Raw genomic sequence first — 16,457 nt, 5'->3', positions numbered from 1 at the left:
TCTTTTGCTCTCTCTTGCAACTTCTCCGCCGCATTTACCGATCACGCTGGGGCGAACGTCTTACAACAACAACATGTGAGAGCTCGATACCTACGCAGCCGATGCTCGTGCCACCCTCTTCGCCTTCGCTGCCTCCATCGCTTCGAGTGCCTTCGCCGCCCGCCACTCACATCCGTCCTCGAACTCGCAGAAGCTGCGCGTGGGGTGTCAGTGACCGTGCAGGCAAAGTGAAAGCGAAATGAACGCACCGACACCGGTTGACCTCTGTCACCCGCACTCCAATCGGCTCGCGCTCGCCCTTCCAGTACGCCGTGATGCTTGCGAGCCAGGCTGAGAGCTCGTCCGCATCGACCTTGATCTTCTCGACGCCGATGAGACCTGGATCTGCTGCGGTCTGAGAGCGCGACGCGAGCGAAGCTGTCGTGGACGAGACCGCAGCGGGAGTCGCCGTCGGTCGGTCGTCTAGAATCGGTCCCGGTCGCTGCACTTCCCCGGACGGAGTCGCGGAGGTTCCAGCAGCCGCAGAGCGGTCGCGCAGGTTATAGCGAGATGACCGGGTCGAGGCTGCTGCAGGGGCTACATCCGCGTCGTCCCGCCCTTGCGAGTTGAGGGGGAGAGCGAAAGGACCGGGACTGGGAGGTGCAGACGACGACGGGTCGTCGGTGAGAGACGGAGGAAGGTGGTCGACAGGTAGCGGAAGGGAAGGGTTGGCGAGGAAGGGCTGCTGAGAGTCCTCGAGCTGCGAATCCTCCATCGGCAGCTCCTGCGCCGACATGCTTATTCCGCCTCGAAGCTCGACATCGATCTCGTCGTTTGACAAGATGTCGAGGATGCTCGTGTATCCTCCGCTCGACGACTCGCTCGGCTGGCTGTCGACAGAGTCGGCAAGGCTCGCAGCGATGGCTTGCTGCAGGTCTGCATCCTCGTTCGCCGGCAACGCTGCTTGTGTCGGTGCTGGTGCCGGCGGTGGCGCACTGTGACGCACGGGCGACGAGCTCCCACGCATGCGGTAGACGACCTCGACCTCGTCCTCCAAGACACGCTGCCGACCGCCTCTCACCATGTCGGCGTACTTCGAGAGCACACCGACGAAATCTCCTAGTGTCTCGGCTTCGCCAAGCGACTCTTCAAGGCTGGATCCCTCGATGACAGGCGCGATCGAGTCGAGGAAGCCGTTCGAAAGGGGGGTAGTCGGGTCAAGCGAGAGGTCGGCGTAGAGGCGAGTCCAGGAGAAGGCGGGCTCGGCGACCTGTTTCGCTGCAGGAGCGGTCTCAGGTTGGAGAAGGGAGGACAGAAGGCGGTGGTAGAGGCCGAGCTGGAGGCGGGTGCTGCGAGTCTCGGTCGGCGGCGGGATGGAGCGCTTGTAGCTGCGCAACGACGAAGAGTCAGCAATCACAGTGAGGGTCGACACGAGTCTGCAACCCACCGAGTCTTGGTATCGCTCAGGACGAATCCCCATCGAGGCTGCGGTTCGACCGGAGTCGTCTGCTCCGTCTCCGACTCCTCGAGAGACGAGTCCTGCGTCAAGTCGAGCACTCCGCCTCGCTTTGCTGGGGATGGACTCGGCGAGAAGAACGACGTGAGCTTCTGTTGCTCGTCCTTCTTTGTCGGAGTCGCGGGCGTATCTTTGCCCTTCTTGCCCTTCTTCGGCGTCCGTCTAGGCTTCGCCTTCAAGTCGTCGGACGTCTGAACCGGCGTCGGGGGAAGCGGCGATAGTTCGCGACGCTCGACCTCGTCGATAACGCCGAAGACGAGAAAGTCATTGACCCATCCGACGACGGGGAGCTCCCTCTGCGACAAGTGGATCAATACTGGAAAGTCAAGCGGTGAATGAGACGCTGACGCACCACGCGACCTGTCGTCAGAAGCGCCTCGAGACCGACGACCGTATTCAGGATCCGAAGCGCCCACCACTCCTCCTTGCCCGTGACGTCGACCTGAACCTCCTGCACGTCGCCCATCACCTGCTTCTCGATCTTCTTGTGCACGTTTCGGCCCTTGATGAGCACATTCTCGCGCTTGACGGTGCGGTGCTTGTCGACGGCGATTTCGGCGCCGGAAGCGGTCGTGATGGTCGCAGGTCGCTCAGACGGCGGCAGGTACGGCTTCGATGCAAGGCGATAGCTGTGTTGGACCTGTCGGCGAGCAAGTCAGCCTGGGAAACTGCGAGCCAGCGTGATTGTCCTCCCCACCTCGCACCAGGATGGACCCGAGAGGTCGCTGACGGAGAGAGCGCCCCAGTTGCGATGCCGTCGGAATTGCTCCCTACAGTAGAGCAACGAGTCAGTCTACGCGTACCAAGGGCGCGTTTGACGAGGTGGACGCACCACAGACTCCTCGGAGTGTCCTGCATCAAGGTGTCGCCGTCAGTGAGAGCCCGGGCGAGGTCGACAGCGTCTGAGTGCGCGGCAGAATCACTTTGTCGGACTTCTCGTCCTCCTCCTCCATCCTCCATCTCCACCTCGACCCGCCGTAGAGCGGTTTGCCTCGTCCTGCTGCCTCGATCGCCATCGCCACCGTCCTGCTCGAGCACGAGAAGCTGCGCCTCGAGAGCATCGTCGTAGTCGAGCTCGGGTCCGAAGTCAGAGTCTGTAGCGGAGCCAGGCATCGGCGCGCTCGAAGCATGTCGCGGACGAAGGTCAACAGGGAAAAGCCAACCATCGACGGGGTTGACATCCGGAAAATTACCGACAAGCGACGAGTCCAGGTTGTACACTCCTACAGAGTAATCACACTGTCTCTCGATAACCCGAAGAAGATCGGAAGACGGGAGGAGACAAGGGGACCTCCTCGACTTCAAAGGTCATATGCCTAACCCGCGTCAGGCTTGCATCTCATCCCCACGTCTCCTCTACTAACCTGCCCTCACGCTCCATCCGATCCCAGTACCGCTCCGCCTCCTGCGCGTCCGCCATGCCGCCCTCGCGCTGGAAGACACCCAGCATCGCCTTCTTGACCGCCTTGGGCATATTCGTTGACGAGCTGTGCAAGCGAGGCAATGTCAGTGGCCATCGATGGAGCGAGAGGACGGAGCGACGCACCCGCAAACGTAGAAATAGCCGCCTCGGTTCAGGTAGTCCCAGATCTGCGCGCCGTATTCCGGTATCCGGTCTTGCACATAGACCTTGTCCTCCTGCAAGCGAAAGCCTTTTCAGTGATGCATCTTGCAGCTGGAGAAGGAAGAGAGTACGCACCTGGTCCCGACTCGGCGCAACAGACAAAGTCAAGTCTCCCTTCTCCTCCAGCGCGTCCCAGTACGCCTTGAAGTAGAAGTCTTTGCTGACGGACCGGCAGCCAAAGAAGAGGAGGTTCTCTGCATTTTGCCAGATTCCGGTCAGCTTTCAGGGAGAGGAAGAGAGGCGAGCAGACGCACCTTTCGCTCCGCATCGAATGCGCTCCTCCATCAACGCTCGGAACGGTGCCACGCCCGTACCAGGTCCGACCATAATGAGCGGAGGGTCGCCTGGTGGTAACCGTAGCAGGCCAGACTTGTCGAAGCGGACGGGAACGCGAGAACCTGTAGGCGGACGGCGGTGAGCAACCGACGGCGCGGGATTTAGGCGATCGGAAGCGCACCAGGAGAGAGCGAGGCGAGCCATGATGTTGTAAGACCCTTGCGGGGGACTGAGAGGATCGTCTTGTACTTGACGATCGCGACGAGAAGGTCAACCTTGCCTTGGTGAGACTGCAGCGAGGGGATTCGTCAGCATCGTCGGCGCATGACGTTGACGAGGTACGCACAGCCGGTGAGGAGGATATGGAGAAGCCGCGAGGTCGTATAAGCGGCAGAAGGTCGAAGATGTACTCGGGCGGGATGTTGGCGGAGCGGAACTCGTACAGGACCTCGTTGATCGTTCGTCTAGGTCGAAGCGTGTAGTCTATCAGGTCGTCCTGCTCGGGCGAGGTTCAGCATGCGCGAATGGGTGAAGGAAAGACTCGCACGCACCTGTCCAGCAGGCGAACAGAACTCGCGCAGCTTCTCCTGCATGTCGCCCTCGGAGAAGTAGGCCAGCCACTCGAAGAAGGATAGTCGGGGTACGGACGCGATGTCGAGCTCGTTGGTCAGGAGATATCGGATAGTCGTGCGGAAGGGGGTCGGGAGATGAGGGGGAAGAGGTTGATCTGCCGGCAAGAGCATCAGTCCCGTTTCCAGCATGTGCGGGGGAGCAACACACCTGAGCTTGTCGGCGATATCAGGAACGGCTCGTCGGCGATCTCGGTCCATCGAGTCGAGGCCAGGAAGCGGTCGACGTCCTCCTTCGAGTTCTGCGGGCGGATCTCCAGCACGTCGCCTGCAGCATACCTATACATCTAGGCGTTAGCCGTGTCTAGTCGATAAGTAAGCGAGGGTACATACAGGCGCGTCCGCTCCGAATCCTGCACGCCTTCCAGCTCAAGCTCAACCTCTCGCACATCCTGATACCAATCCTCCGCCGTCACCCGCTCATTCCTGACAAGCTTGGCCCAAGAAGCGTCCTCGGTCCAGAGAAGCGGCGCTTGCTCGGTGTGCCCGTTGGCGGCCGAGGTAGACCCTACCTTCTCGAGCCGGATCCGTGGAGGAGGAACGGTGTCGAGGGCATGGGAGGTGAAGCCGGCTTCAGGCGGGAATAGAGGATCAATTGACGCCATGAGTTGGTCGAGCCAGCCGGGGAACGTCGACTCGACGCTGTCAAAGCGGAGCGGGTCAGCGAGAATCGCGAGAATGGAAGCAACGGGGCTCACCCCCATTCGTTCTGGTCGTCGCCTTCGCCTCGCTCGACGACAGCATGCGCGCCCAACGAGTCTAGCCGCCGCGACAGCTTCTTCCCGACCCAGTTGTACTTTCCGTAGCTCGAATCGCCGAGTCCAAAGACGGCGTATCTGCGTTTCCAAGCGAGTCAGTCAGGTCCAGCTCGGCCTCTGGCATTCCATACGCTCAAAACGCACCTCAAGTCCTCGAGGAAGTCTGGTGGAAGACCAGGATGAAGCAAGGCTGTCCACAACGGCACGAATTGAGGCGGAGTGTGGCCGTTGCCGGTTGTCGGGAGGACGAAGACGATCAGGCCGTGTTCGAGCAGTTCCGCCTGAGTGACTCGTGCTTCTTGATCAGCTCGAACGTCCGAAGACTGTAAAGGAAGCGCAGCTGGCGCACCTGATTGAACTCAGTAACACTCTTGACTGTAACCGCCCAGCCCTCCCGCCTCGCTCTTCGCCCGATCCGCTCGGCCACATCGACGGCCGTTCCCGTCACCGACGCATGAAGCACGAGAAAGGTACGGCTGTCGAGCGGGAGGGGCGAGTTGGGTGCTGTTCCGTTGCCGAGGGAGGTGGAGCTCATTCGAAGGTCAAGGGCGGAGGGAGCGTCGCAGGCGGTCGCCAGGGGTTTGTGGGAAACGCTCGTGCGGCTCTAGCACCGTCAGCGTCGTTGAGAGCCGGAGCGAGGAGGTGGTCGAAGGTTGACAATTCGCCGCTTCTCTTCGTCAAGAACCGTTCACATCGCTCGCTCGCCAGGCTGTCTGCTGGTGTCGTAGCGGATCCGCAAGTTGCGCTCATGCGCTTCCGATCGTGCTCACGGCACCGGACGACCACCTCTCTCGACCCGAACTTCCATCACCGCTCGTTCCTCACCCGACCCAGACGCCTCTGGCAGCCATTGTAGGACGCCCTACAGCTTCGTATGCCTGTAGACACTTCCGATCCAGCAGCACACGCGCCGCAGATTGGTTGCAGAGTCCACCTTCTCCTCGACTCGTCGTGATTGCCGCTGGTTCTCTAGCTTGCTTAAGCCAGGCAGTCCGTACGCGCGAAGCGTACGAGGGGAATGGCTACAGCATGCAATGCAAGTTTTGCGAGAGGGGAAACATTACGCGTGAGAGGGAGCGTAAGAGTGTCTGTGTAAGGGAGGCCGTCGTCCGGTCAACAGAGAGGCATATTGCGAGGGTGTCGCGAGAGGGTTAAGTGTCCATGAGAGAGAGCGCCTAGCGCCTTCGCTGCGGAAGGTACTCCGTCGACTCCGATCCGTCAGGGTTCAGCGGGGCATATCTCGGCGCGCCGCCGCTGCCAAAGTCGGCGTACGCCGCCGCACCGTATGCCGCTGGAGCAGCGCTCACGCCCTGCGCCAGCCGCTCCTGCGGTCCGCCAGCACCGCCGTACGGTCCCGACATCCGACGAGGGTCGCCGCGAGGAGCAGCGCCGCCGTAGGCAAAGTCGATAGACTGCTGGGACCTTGCCGCGGTGTGCTGCGGCTGCCACTGACCAGCGTAGCTGTCCACCGAAGCGGACCTGGCGCCGGGACCGCGAGCCATGCCGACGGGAGGTGGCGGGCCCTGGCGGCCGTACTGCGCGAGGTCGAGCGGGTGCGCCTGCTGCATACCCGGCTCGTAGGCGCCAGCACCCGAGAGGCTCGAGAAGGACGTCTGGCTGGCGTTCGTGCGGTGGCCGACGGGAGGACCGCCGATGCGAGGCGAGCCAGACATGCCGCGAGCGTGGTGAGGCAAAGAACGATCCGGTGAGGAGTACGAAGGCGGGTACTGGTAGGGCTGCGCGTGCTGGATGAGGTTGTCGGTCGAGGCGTTGGGCGTAGTGCGGCCGTCCATGCCGAAGAAGGATCCGGGCGTCTGGTCGTCGTACGTCGGCATCCGCTGCAGCTCGGCGGGCAGCTCCTCGGGCGTGCCAGGGTTGAACGGCGTGCCGGAGCGGCTCATGGCGGCGCCGTGCTTGAGGTACTCAGCGTGACGCCCAGCAAAGTAGTCGTCGACGTCGGTCCCTGCGACACTCGGCGCGCCCGGACGGTGCGCGCGGTTGTTGAACGCCGTCGAGATGGTCATCTCGTCCTCCTCACGCTCCCTGAGGTATGCCGCTCGGTCAACCGTAAGGTCGTGCGCCTCCATCATCGCGAAGGTAAGGCCACCCGCCACGTTCTGCTCGACCGTCTTGCCGCCGACCTTGGTCTCACCCTGCTCGATACGGCCGTTGTAGATCGTCGGCAGGAGATGCTGGACGTTCTTGTGGAGCATGGGCGTCCAGAGCGGTTCAGAGAGGGCGTCGTGGCCGAAGCGCTTCTCGAGGCGATTCTTGCGGGCGTCGGCGCGGTGCATGTGAACCTCGGCCATCTCGACCTCGCCAGGGATGTACCAGCGGAAGCGGTCGATGAACTTGCGGTCGAGGATGATCTTGAAGATGAGGACGCAGACGGCTGGAGGGGCGCTGTGGGTGAGGAGCGGTTAGCGGGATGCTTCGTGATAAGGGGTGCGGTATTGACGCACAGCGCGATGGCGTAGAACCAGTTGGTCTGCAAGCCGATTGAGACGGCCATGAAGATGTGCATGAGGATCTGCGGAGAAGCCCCAGGTCAGCCGCGAAAACTCGAAACGGACCCTAGCGACGCACCAACGCGGTCAAGACGCGGTTGACGACGACGTTCCACAGCCTGCCGCCCGTTTCCGTCCTCGGCACCGAGACGTAAAGATTCTGGTACTTGTAGACATAGTAGCTGACCGCAAAGACGCCCGCGCCGAAGAGACCGACGAGCGGCGCGATCGGCGCATACACCATGGCGACGGCGACGACGAGGAGGTGGTTCGAATAGTAGACGGGGAAGTCGAAGTAGGGCGGCTTGGTTGCCTCGCGGATCTCGCGGGGCGTGCGGCCGAACATGCGCGTTTTGAACCAGACGACGAGGAGGGAGATGATCTGGGCGAGGTCGAAGCATGCAGAGGCGCCGCGAAGGGGGAAGACGGTCAACCAATCTGCGCAAGGAGGACACTGTCAGCAGGCGTGAAGTGGATGCGAGGGGAGCCAAGACGGACAAGTCGACTGGATCATGTACGTGTTCTGCAGCTTGTCCGGCACGGTCTGAAGGTAGTCCCAGATCTTGCTAGCCGAGGCGTGTCCTTGAATCTGGATGACGATTTGCGAGACTGCGGGAAGCGGGAGGGTGAGTACGAGGTGGCGACTGAGGGGACCGCGCAGACGCACCAACTTGTACGATGACTCCGAGAAGCGAGAAGATGATGAATTGCGTGATGAAGAGGAAGGCCGAGTACCGGGCTGTGACAATGCGGTCTGACTGAGAGTGGGTCGTCGCGCCTTGCAACGAGGCGATCCACCTGTTCGTGGAGGGCGTCAGCAGGGTACTTTGCGAGTGAAAGAGCACTGAACACACCGAATGATCATCGGGAGAATCATCTGCAGCAGGAAAGTGAGAATGGGCGGGACGATACCGACAAACGCGGAGAAAAGATAAGGATAGTCGGAGACCCAGGTGTTGATGAACCCAACGTAGGCGGAGAGCGCGGCCAAGTTGGCGAGGAGGGCGACGGCGACGAGCGGGATCGTGTAGAAGCCGCAGAGGAGGACGAGGAGGATGCCGCCGAAGAACTTGTTCTTTGTGCGCGCAGCGTCAGTCATCTGCAAGTTGTCCCAGATCAAGTCCTTCGGCCTGTAGACGCAAAGTCATCAGCTTCGTGGACGCGATGCACAAGGATGAGCGGGCGAACGCACTGAGGAGCGAGGTCGAAGTGTGCGCCGTGACGACGCTTGCCGCGAAGCGTCTTGGCGACGATGTGGGCGTACGGGACCGACTCAAACGAAGCGAAACCGTAGTTCTCGGCCTTACGCTCGTGGATTTGGGCGCGCGCGACCTGGTGAAGGAGAAACGCGATTTAGCAACGGCAAAGTCTGCAGAACCGGCGCGGCAAACTCGCATCGATGCGCTGCTCAAGACGCTTGATCTTCTCGGTAAGGTAGTCGACTGCGGAGCGAGGCAAATCAGCGCCAAGCTACGAAGGTGAGACGGGAGGCATGGTCTCAACGCACTCGCATCAACCTTCTGCCCGCCCAAGCCCATGTGTCCGCCGATGCGCTTGACCGGACGCTGCGTAGGCAACCGATCCGGGTTCTTGAAGTAGGTCGTCAAGACATGCTCGAGCTCCTCGACCGCCTCATTGTGCTTCTTGATGAGCGCCGGCAGGGCACCGAAGCGCCGGCCAATGTGGACGGCGCTGGTCGGGTAGGGGATGTTGAGCGAGGCGAGGAGGCCGGCGAGACCGGCGTCGGTCTGGAACTTCTTGTTGACTTGCGTGATCTGCGGGCGAGGGAGGTGAGCACCTATTCCTCGCAGAGATGACTGCGCACTCACCATAAGCGAGCGAGCGTAGAGCATGTCCTGATAGGCGGGTGAGCGAAACCACTGCCATCGAAGCCGGACGATCGCCTGCGGTGCAGGAAGTCGGCCGACAGGCCCCAAAAAGAGCAGAGACTAGGCGACGCACATCATAGTTCGTCCAGATGAAGAAGAAGGCCATGAAGGTCAAGACGTAAGTGGCGACGACGTGCGCCCTGCGGAATGCTCGAGTTAGCGAAGCAAACAGTGGCAAAGCGGATCCGTACGCACCAAAGCCAGTTGCCCTTGACCTTGCTCATCGTCAGGATAAGTAGGTAGTTGCGGTTGTCCTCCTTGACGTATCGGAGGTTGTAGACAACGTTGATCGGGATGAGAACGGCGCAAGTCAAGGCGGCGATGCAGATGAACACTGCGCGGCGTCGAGTGAGTTAGCGGAGCGAGACGGAGCGTGCGAGCAGATTGCGAAACTCACTGTTGCGGCACATGCGCAGGAACCGCAAGTAGGCGACCGAGTCCAGTCCCATCAGGGCCATCATCTCCTGCTCCTTGAGCGTCAGGACCGGCCTGACCCAATCAAAGATGCCCTTCCCGATCTTCGGCGGCCGCTTATCGTCGGCGGCATACTTGAGCTTCGGCTGGTAGACGACCGAGTTGTTGGGTCGGAGGACAGAGAAGCCGATGATGGCTGCGAGACCGACGCCAACCATCAAGGCCAACTGGATCCCGACAGCCGGTCCACCGATACGGGTCAGGCGCGACTCGTACGCATCGAAGATGGCGTTGGTCGCTTCCTGCGCGTCGCTCATCTTGGCGGGATGAAGGAGGGCGAGGGAAGTTCGCGAGCGGTAAGGTGTGTCGCAGCGCGGAGAGCAGGTCGTGAGGGTCTACGTGAGCGAGGAAAGTCTATGTGTCGATGAGTCTGCGGGCGTACGGGACGAGGAAAAGGTCAGCTCATGCGGTTCGTTGCGGAACAAGGGTTCAAGGTGATTGAAGCGAGATCCGTTCAGGCGATAGCGATTTTGCGCCGTTCCAGTGCCCGGGTCGTCCTGTGCAAGCTCTCGACTGCGCGCCTGCACCCCCTGGGAGCTGCATCGCCCGCAACACGCCTCGAACTCGAACGAACCCTCTCCTGTTCATACGCAGTCGAACATGACGTACCGGGTCCCCAACGAGTTATTGCTCCCCAGCAACTGGCGTCAATGAACTCCTTGTGCGTGCTGAGAGGCTGATGGACCGGCAGAGAGGGTTGCTGGGCGGTGAGAGCGGTCGCGAGATGGGAATGTGAGAACAAGGGGATCCGGCCTTGGCGTGTCGCTGAGCCTGTCTGCGGGCGTGAGCGCGTGTCAGGTAGGCTCTTGGCGGTTACGCGCTGCTCTGTACGCTCGCACTCACCCTGTAACGCTGGCTGAGCGAGTCGAAGTCGAGCGAGCGGACGATTAGGGGACGGGAGCGAACGACTGGCTCGCTGTGAGCTGTTCGAGCGGGCTGGGAGTAGTGTGTGCGGGATGGCGTGTACTGTAGCAGTGCCTATGCGGCAGAACTGAAGCGTGAAGAGAGTGAGCTCGTGTTGCGAGCAGACGACCAACGAACGAAACAGGGGCGCTGCGGAATTGCCGCTGCGTTGCGAGAGAAGGAAAATTGTTCCCATTCCCTCTGTACAGTCTATGCGCACTCCGTCTACAGACCCTTGCCATGCATGACTCGCCCGCCGACGACCGTCGTCCGCACCACCGTCTCGCGCAACTTGTGCTCCCTCGTCCGCCTCTCGTCCACCGTCTCGCCTTCCCGCTCCGTACCCAGCTCGAGGGGGTCGCCCTTGACGATGACAAAGTCGGCGTGGTACGACGGTCGGAGCATGCCCTGGTTCGACATCGAGAAAGACGAGTAGGCCGCAGAAGTCGTGAACCCGCGAAGCGCTTCGAGGATCGTGAGCCGCTCCTGAGGGTACCATCCGTCGGGACCGTGGGGCGAGTCTCCGTTCGGCCACTTGCGGGTGATGGCGGAGTAGATGCCGTGGAACGGGTTGACGAGCTCGACGGGGAAGTCGGAACCGAGTGCGAAGGGAGCTCCGGTGCTGCGGGGGTGGTACGAGTCAAGTCAGCTCCACTGCATCAGCTCAATGCAGGCCAACATGGTGAAGCGATGACACGCACTTGAGCAGCGAGCGCCACGCGTACGCGCCCTTGATCCGCTCGGAACCGATGCGTTGCTCGGCGTAGCCCATGTCGCTCGTCGCTATCAAGTCGCAGACGGTCAGCAAGGCGTAGAGGAAGCTGATGGTCGGCTGACGCACCATGAGTCGGCTGGAACGACGCAACGATCCCAAGACGACCTATCCGCTCGATGTCTCCCGGCGTCTGCATTGCACATCAAACCTTTTAGCGTCCCCCACGCCAACAATGTGAACGAGAGAATGCCAGAGCGAAGCCTGCACGCACCATAATCTGCGCATGCTCGACCCTCCACCTCACCCTCTCCTGCGTCTTCCTAACCTCCGCATCGTCCGTCCCGTCCCGTCCCTCCTCCAACGTCAAGTTCCGCAAGAGCGACTCGTAGATGTCGAGGACGACGGTGTTGGCTCGGTCGCCGATGCCGTGCGACGCGAGCTGGAAGCCTTTCGAGACCCACTGCGAGGCGACAGGAGAGGTTAGACGGCAAGGTGAGGTGGATGGGAGTGAGCGGGCGCACTTTTCCCATCAGCTCGCGCAGCTCTGGCTCCTCGGTAATCAGGAAGCCCTTTTTGTCCGGGGCATCTGGGACAGGAGCAAGGTCAGAACTGCTTACGAGCCGTACAAGACGTTCAAGGACGCACCGCTGTAGGGCTCGTGCATCGCAGCGCCCCATGACCCGAGCGCTCCGTCTGTGAAGATCTTGGCCGCGCTGTATCAAGCTTCAGTCAGCCCTACCTCGCACGCATCAGTCTCGAGACCGTCGCATACCGGACTGTCAACCGTTCTCCATCGTACCTCTCCACGCCCTCCTCGTTGCCACACCAGCTATTAGTCGGCACACACCCAACCATCCCGTAAATCCTGACAGGCAACTTGCCCTCCTTGTCGAGGTCGCGGAGGAAGCGGACGTCGGCGGGCGCGAGGGCGGCGTCGTGGACTCCTGTGAGGCCATGGGCGAGCATTGAACGAGAGGTCGAGAGGAGGAAGCGCAGGCGGGAGGAGGAGGTCCAGGGTGGGATGACGGCGTCTGCGAGTGCGACGAAGAAGCGGGTTCAACGAAGGCACTGCGAGGATGGCAGGAGGCTGACGTACTGATGTAGTCCATGGCGTTGTCGAGGAAGACACCAGTAGGTTTGCCCGTTGCCGGGTCGCGCACGATCTGTCCGCCTGGAACGACTGCTGGCAGATCAGGCGGAAGCAAGGCGAGGACGGCGGGCGAGACCCAGAGGGCGTGGACGTCGACTGGTGAGGTTTATATCAGTGGACAGTCGAGGGTCAGAGCGTAATGGAGGGACGCACTCCGCTTTAGGTAGATTGGTCGACCTGCGAGTCGAGGGTCCCGCTCGAGGTCGGCCTGTACATGCCAGCGTCAGGATCCCAGCCCGCGCATGAGAATGACTCGCACTGACAGCGGTCGGGAAGTCTCCGCCAGTCTCCTTGAACTTGGTCTGATCCCATCCCAGGCCCATCACGAACTTTGTCCGGTCCTTCGCGAGTTCCGGGTCGGCAGAGACGAAGGCGGCGATGCGATCGACGACCTCTGCAGTGAAAAAGGGTCAACACTGGAACAGGTCGAGGTAAAGAGAGGTCTTGGAACGTACCAGCAACGGATGTCGCGCCGACGAGGTCGACAGAATTGGCTGCTTCTCCTTGCTGGAGGACGTGGGCGTGAGCGTCAATGCTGTAGCGTAATCGTCAGCGTCGTCTCAGGTATCTAGAAAGTCAGACGCACAGTCCCGGCAGCACCGTCTCGTCCTTTCCCAGCCAGAAGATGCGCACTCCGCGTCCAGTCGTCTCCAAGTCTCCCCATTCCTCCCTGATTTCCCCCCTCGTCCCTGTCGCAACAATCTTTCCCTCATCGACTACAATACACTCGACTCTTAGCGACCGGCCCCCCTCACTCTCGTCCATCGTAACGATTTGAGCCTTTTTCGAGCTAGAGGGCGAGCAAACTGCATAGCGGAACGGCGGCTGCTTGAGTGTCGTTACGCCCGCGTTGCGGATGGAGACGAGGTACCATCCGAGCAGGAGAGGCGCGGCGAAGAGGAGGATGCGGAGTCGTGAGGAGGAGGAGGTGGGGGTAGTTCGTCGTGAGGAGGGTATCGGCTGGGCTGTGGGCGTCTGTACCGGGTCTCCCACGCTCTTGCGGTGCCTCAGAGACATGACAAGCCCAAATTGAAGCGAGCTGTAATGGGCTGAGTTAGGCGGAGGAGGAGAAGGTGGTCCTTGGCGTCCACCACGACGTCGTCCAGCTCTCCTCCACCTCCTCCTCGCCAACTCCAACATGCGAGGCCAGCCGACACCCCTCCTCCATATCTTGGTCGTCCGGAAGTGCGGAGAGCATGGTACCGCAACTCAGACGGGCGGGCCCGCGTCCCGTTTGGCTTGTTCTCCCTCGCTCCCTGCGACACCCTCACTTCCTCCGTCGCAGCCTTTTACCGCTCGCCGCGCTCTTGTCCCTCAAGTCGAACGCTCCTCGAACTCTTGTGGGCGCTTCTCGTGCGGAGATAGGCTGTCCTGCAGTCACCGAGCAGACCAACCGCCCTAGACGCGGGTTTGCATCCCGTTTGGCTTGTTCTCCCTCACGACCTTCGACACCCTCACTTCCTCCGTCGCAGCCTTTTACCGCTCGCCGGGCTCATGCTCCTCAAGTCGAACGCTACTCGGACTGTTATGGGCGCTTCTTGTACAGAGATAGGCTGTCCTGCCATCGCTGAGCAGACCAACCGCCCTCGTCCTCTCTTCTTGCTCTCCCGCTCTTCCGCAACACGCGCGAATCCGTCCACATTCTCGCTCGCTACGACCGTCCAATTTCCTCATCTTTCGCGCCCACGCTCAGCTAGCGCATCTTCGGTTCGGCATCGCGCTCTTCTCCCCTGCGCACGCATCGTCGCTCCCGCCGTCCATCTTCCATCGACGACGTCCCGGAATTGGGCTAGACCAAGTGCGCGGCAACTGCCTCAAACCTCTATGATACACCCTGCGCCGGCCGAGCGCCGTCATTTCGCGGCACTCGAACAGCCATTCTCCCCCTCCTCGTCCTTGACCATTCCCCACCCTTCTCTCTCCTCTCTCGCTGCGGGCTCTTCCCCGACTCATTTGCGCACCTCGGTAGTGCAACAACGAGCTACAGGGAACGACGAAGAGATGGAAAGAGGGAGGAGAGACAAGTTCTGGTCCCCCTCCTGCGCAGGCAGGACGGAGTGATCTACCCGACGCTCGATCATGGATCAGCTGTCCGGCTTTGGCTGGGCTAGACTGAGACGGCTTGCCTCGATGTAGCAGTGAAGGAAGAGGCGCTCGCTGGACGAAAAAGAGGCTCACAAGGCCTTTCCTGAGAATGAGACGGGATCCGTAAAGCGAGAGGCGCGTCTCTCTCGCCGAGTAGCGACGCAGCGCAGCGCTTTAGCGAAAAAGAGCAGCGCAAGGTGATCGTCCCGATGTAGTGATCCGAGGAAGCGAGCGAGGGGGAGGTCAGCTGCTCTCCTCCCTCCCCTTCCGGCGTTGGCGCTTTAGTAGGGCAGCGATGCGAGCGACCGATTTGCGCTTCCCAGGCCAGTGTCGCGGGAGAAGGTACTGTAGGGGGATTTGTGGCTTGTGAGCGAAGGAGGGACGGAGGGAGGTTCTGCACATTGACATCCGCCAGCCTGCTTGTCGCTGCACGAGAGAAGCTCGTCGTACAATCGACCCTGCGCACGCAGCGACTCCGGATCCAAGGACGCACGAGTCTCCGCAGCGAACCGACGAAGCGTGCGTCGCGAGCGAGGAGAGCCAGCGTCTTGGTCCTCCGGGCGGAGAGGAGAGAGCGGGGGATAAGCCATCCCTCGCATTTCGCATCTCGCGCGAAAGCCCCCAGCATTGAGTACCGAGCGAGCGAGCGGCAGCGGGATCAGAGGCCTCAATCGCCAGAGCCACACGGCGACGGGTCTTCAATTCCCTTGGTTCGCTTTTGTTCATCCGGGAACGATCGCTCGCGGCCCACATATCATACTATACAGCTTCCTTCGTCGCTTCCCGTCCGTCCTTTGCTTGTCGTTGGTGGCCTTTGTCTTCCGCCTCGCGCATGAGAGGGGATGTGATACCAACCTCCTCCCAACGGACCGCCTCACAAGAGCGAGAGAGAGAGCAGATCCCATCGCAGCGCAGAGCAGACCGAACCCATACGAGCGTCGGCGAGCAGCGAGCATCGTCTTCGAAGAGATTTTGGCGGCCGGAGGGCGGAGGGAAGGAAGGTGATGAGACTGAGCGCGTCGCGACGTGTGCTTCGACCGAGACGAGAGTGGAGGAGCGAGGAGCATTCTTTGGGTGGTCAGCGGCTTTGGGAGGGGTGCGAGCGAGGATGCATCGAGGCGAGCGATGGCGAAGTCGAGGAGGGAGCGGCGCGAGGAGGAAGGGCGAGTTGGGAAGGTCCTCCTCCGCAGCAGGTCGCCCTCCTCATCGCCTGTCAAGCATCGCTCAGCACCGTCCAACACCGTCCAGCGCCCTCAATCAAACGGCGCAAACCAAACTCATTCGGCCCGCTCGAGCGCCGCGCGCCCTCAATGAGAGCATCAGCTCAACGCTCCCGCTCTCGTGCCGGTCCTTTGTCCCTTCCCTTTCCTCCAGCGCTGTGAGCGTAGATCCCGTTGCGCATTGAGGTTGTAGTCAAGCAACAAGGTCCATGATGGAGCGAGGGAGCGGAAGGAATGGGAGTGCTGGAAAGCCGAGGGACAAGCGAGGTTGAGCGGATGTCCAGCGTTCAAGCGGTGCCAAGCCCCTTGCTCGCTCATGGACGAACGAAGAGCAGCGCAGAGCAGAGCAGCACAGCAAAGAAGGGAGGACGGAGAGGGAGGGAGGACTTGCCCTTTCCGGCTTCTTCCGCCCTCCTCCTCCTCCTGCTCGTCCTCGCTCGGAGCGATTGAAGAGTAAGCGACGAAGCGTACAAGACTGGATGAGCGAGGATCTACCCGGTGCGAGATGAAGCAGGAGCATCCGACCTTGAAAGCGAACGAAGAGGCGTGGGAAAAATGACAAAGTTCGAGTCTGGATCCTCCCAATCAATCCTCCTCCGTCCAGCGAGCGCAGCGCAGCGTACCCCCCGCACCGTTGGAACGCTTGTAGTGTAGGAAGCGAAGGCGGGTGCAAGCAAGCAAGCAAGCCATCTGCCTCGAGATGAGGCGTAATGAAGCGTATATAACTGGGCC

General features: G+C 61.3%; 4 protein-coding genes across 4 annotated transcripts; all 4 read right to left on the bottom strand.

Annotated features, from left to right (window-relative positions):
• Window positions 1-90: 90 nt before the first annotated feature.
• RHTO_03683 (Defects-in-morphology protein 1-like, mitochondrial protein) lies at window positions 91-2,625 on the bottom strand (the record flags this gene model as incomplete). Its single annotated transcript, XM_016417352.1, has 7 exons — window positions 91-193; window positions 249-1,367; window positions 1,427-1,791; window positions 1,848-2,135; window positions 2,193-2,265; window positions 2,328-2,347; window positions 2,419-2,625. The coding sequence occupies 7 exons, from the start codon at window positions 2,623-2,625 to the stop codon at window positions 91-93; spliced, it is 2,175 nt and encodes a 724-aa protein (XP_016271268.1).
• Window positions 2,626-2,834: 209 nt separating this feature from the next.
• Window positions 2,835-5,317, bottom strand: RHTO_03682 (NADPH-dependent diflavin oxidoreductase 1; the record flags this gene model as incomplete). The annotated part of the gene is made up of 12 exons (XM_016417351.1): window positions 2,835-2,982; window positions 3,042-3,133; window positions 3,195-3,313; window positions 3,374-3,517; window positions 3,577-3,685; window positions 3,742-3,891; window positions 3,947-4,122; window positions 4,176-4,303; window positions 4,358-4,666; window positions 4,723-4,860; window positions 4,927-5,063; window positions 5,132-5,317. The coding sequence occupies 12 exons, from the start codon at window positions 5,315-5,317 to the stop codon at window positions 2,835-2,837; spliced, it is 1,836 nt and encodes a 611-aa protein (XP_016271267.1).
• A 640-nt stretch (window positions 5,318-5,957) lies between these two features.
• On the bottom strand, window positions 5,958-9,909 carry RHTO_03681 (DUF221 domain containing protein; the record flags this gene model as incomplete). The annotated part of the gene is made up of 13 exons (XM_016417350.1): window positions 5,958-7,185; window positions 7,245-7,312; window positions 7,369-7,727; window positions 7,788-7,898; window positions 7,957-8,087; window positions 8,144-8,419; window positions 8,482-8,621; window positions 8,681-8,731; window positions 8,807-9,064; window positions 9,119-9,193; window positions 9,252-9,318; window positions 9,374-9,512; window positions 9,576-9,909. 13 exons carry the CDS (start codon window positions 9,907-9,909, stop codon window positions 5,958-5,960), a joined length of 3,237 nt encoding a protein of 1,078 aa, XP_016271266.1.
• Window positions 9,910-10,780: 871 nt separating this feature from the next.
• Window positions 10,781-13,437, bottom strand: RHTO_03680 (amidohydrolase family protein; the record flags this gene model as incomplete). The annotated part of the gene is made up of 12 exons (XM_016417349.1): window positions 10,781-11,177; window positions 11,257-11,338; window positions 11,397-11,460; window positions 11,542-11,730; window positions 11,792-11,856; window positions 11,916-11,983; window positions 12,043-12,301; window positions 12,367-12,516; window positions 12,574-12,628; window positions 12,684-12,814; window positions 12,876-12,955; window positions 13,007-13,437. The coding sequence occupies 12 exons, from the start codon at window positions 13,435-13,437 to the stop codon at window positions 10,781-10,783; spliced, it is 1,971 nt and encodes a 656-aa protein (XP_016271265.1).
• Between the last annotated feature and the right edge of the window lie 3,020 nt (window positions 13,438-16,457).

Source organism: Rhodotorula toruloides (genome assembly GCF_000320785.1).
Source record: "Rhodotorula toruloides NP11 unplaced genomic scaffold Scaffold22, whole genome shotgun sequence".
Classification (NCBI taxonomy): domain Eukaryota; kingdom Fungi; phylum Basidiomycota; class Microbotryomycetes; order Sporidiobolales; family Sporidiobolaceae; genus Rhodotorula; species Rhodotorula toruloides.
Note: the sequence above shows the minus strand (reverse complement) of the source record. Positions and strands in the feature narration are given on the sequence as shown.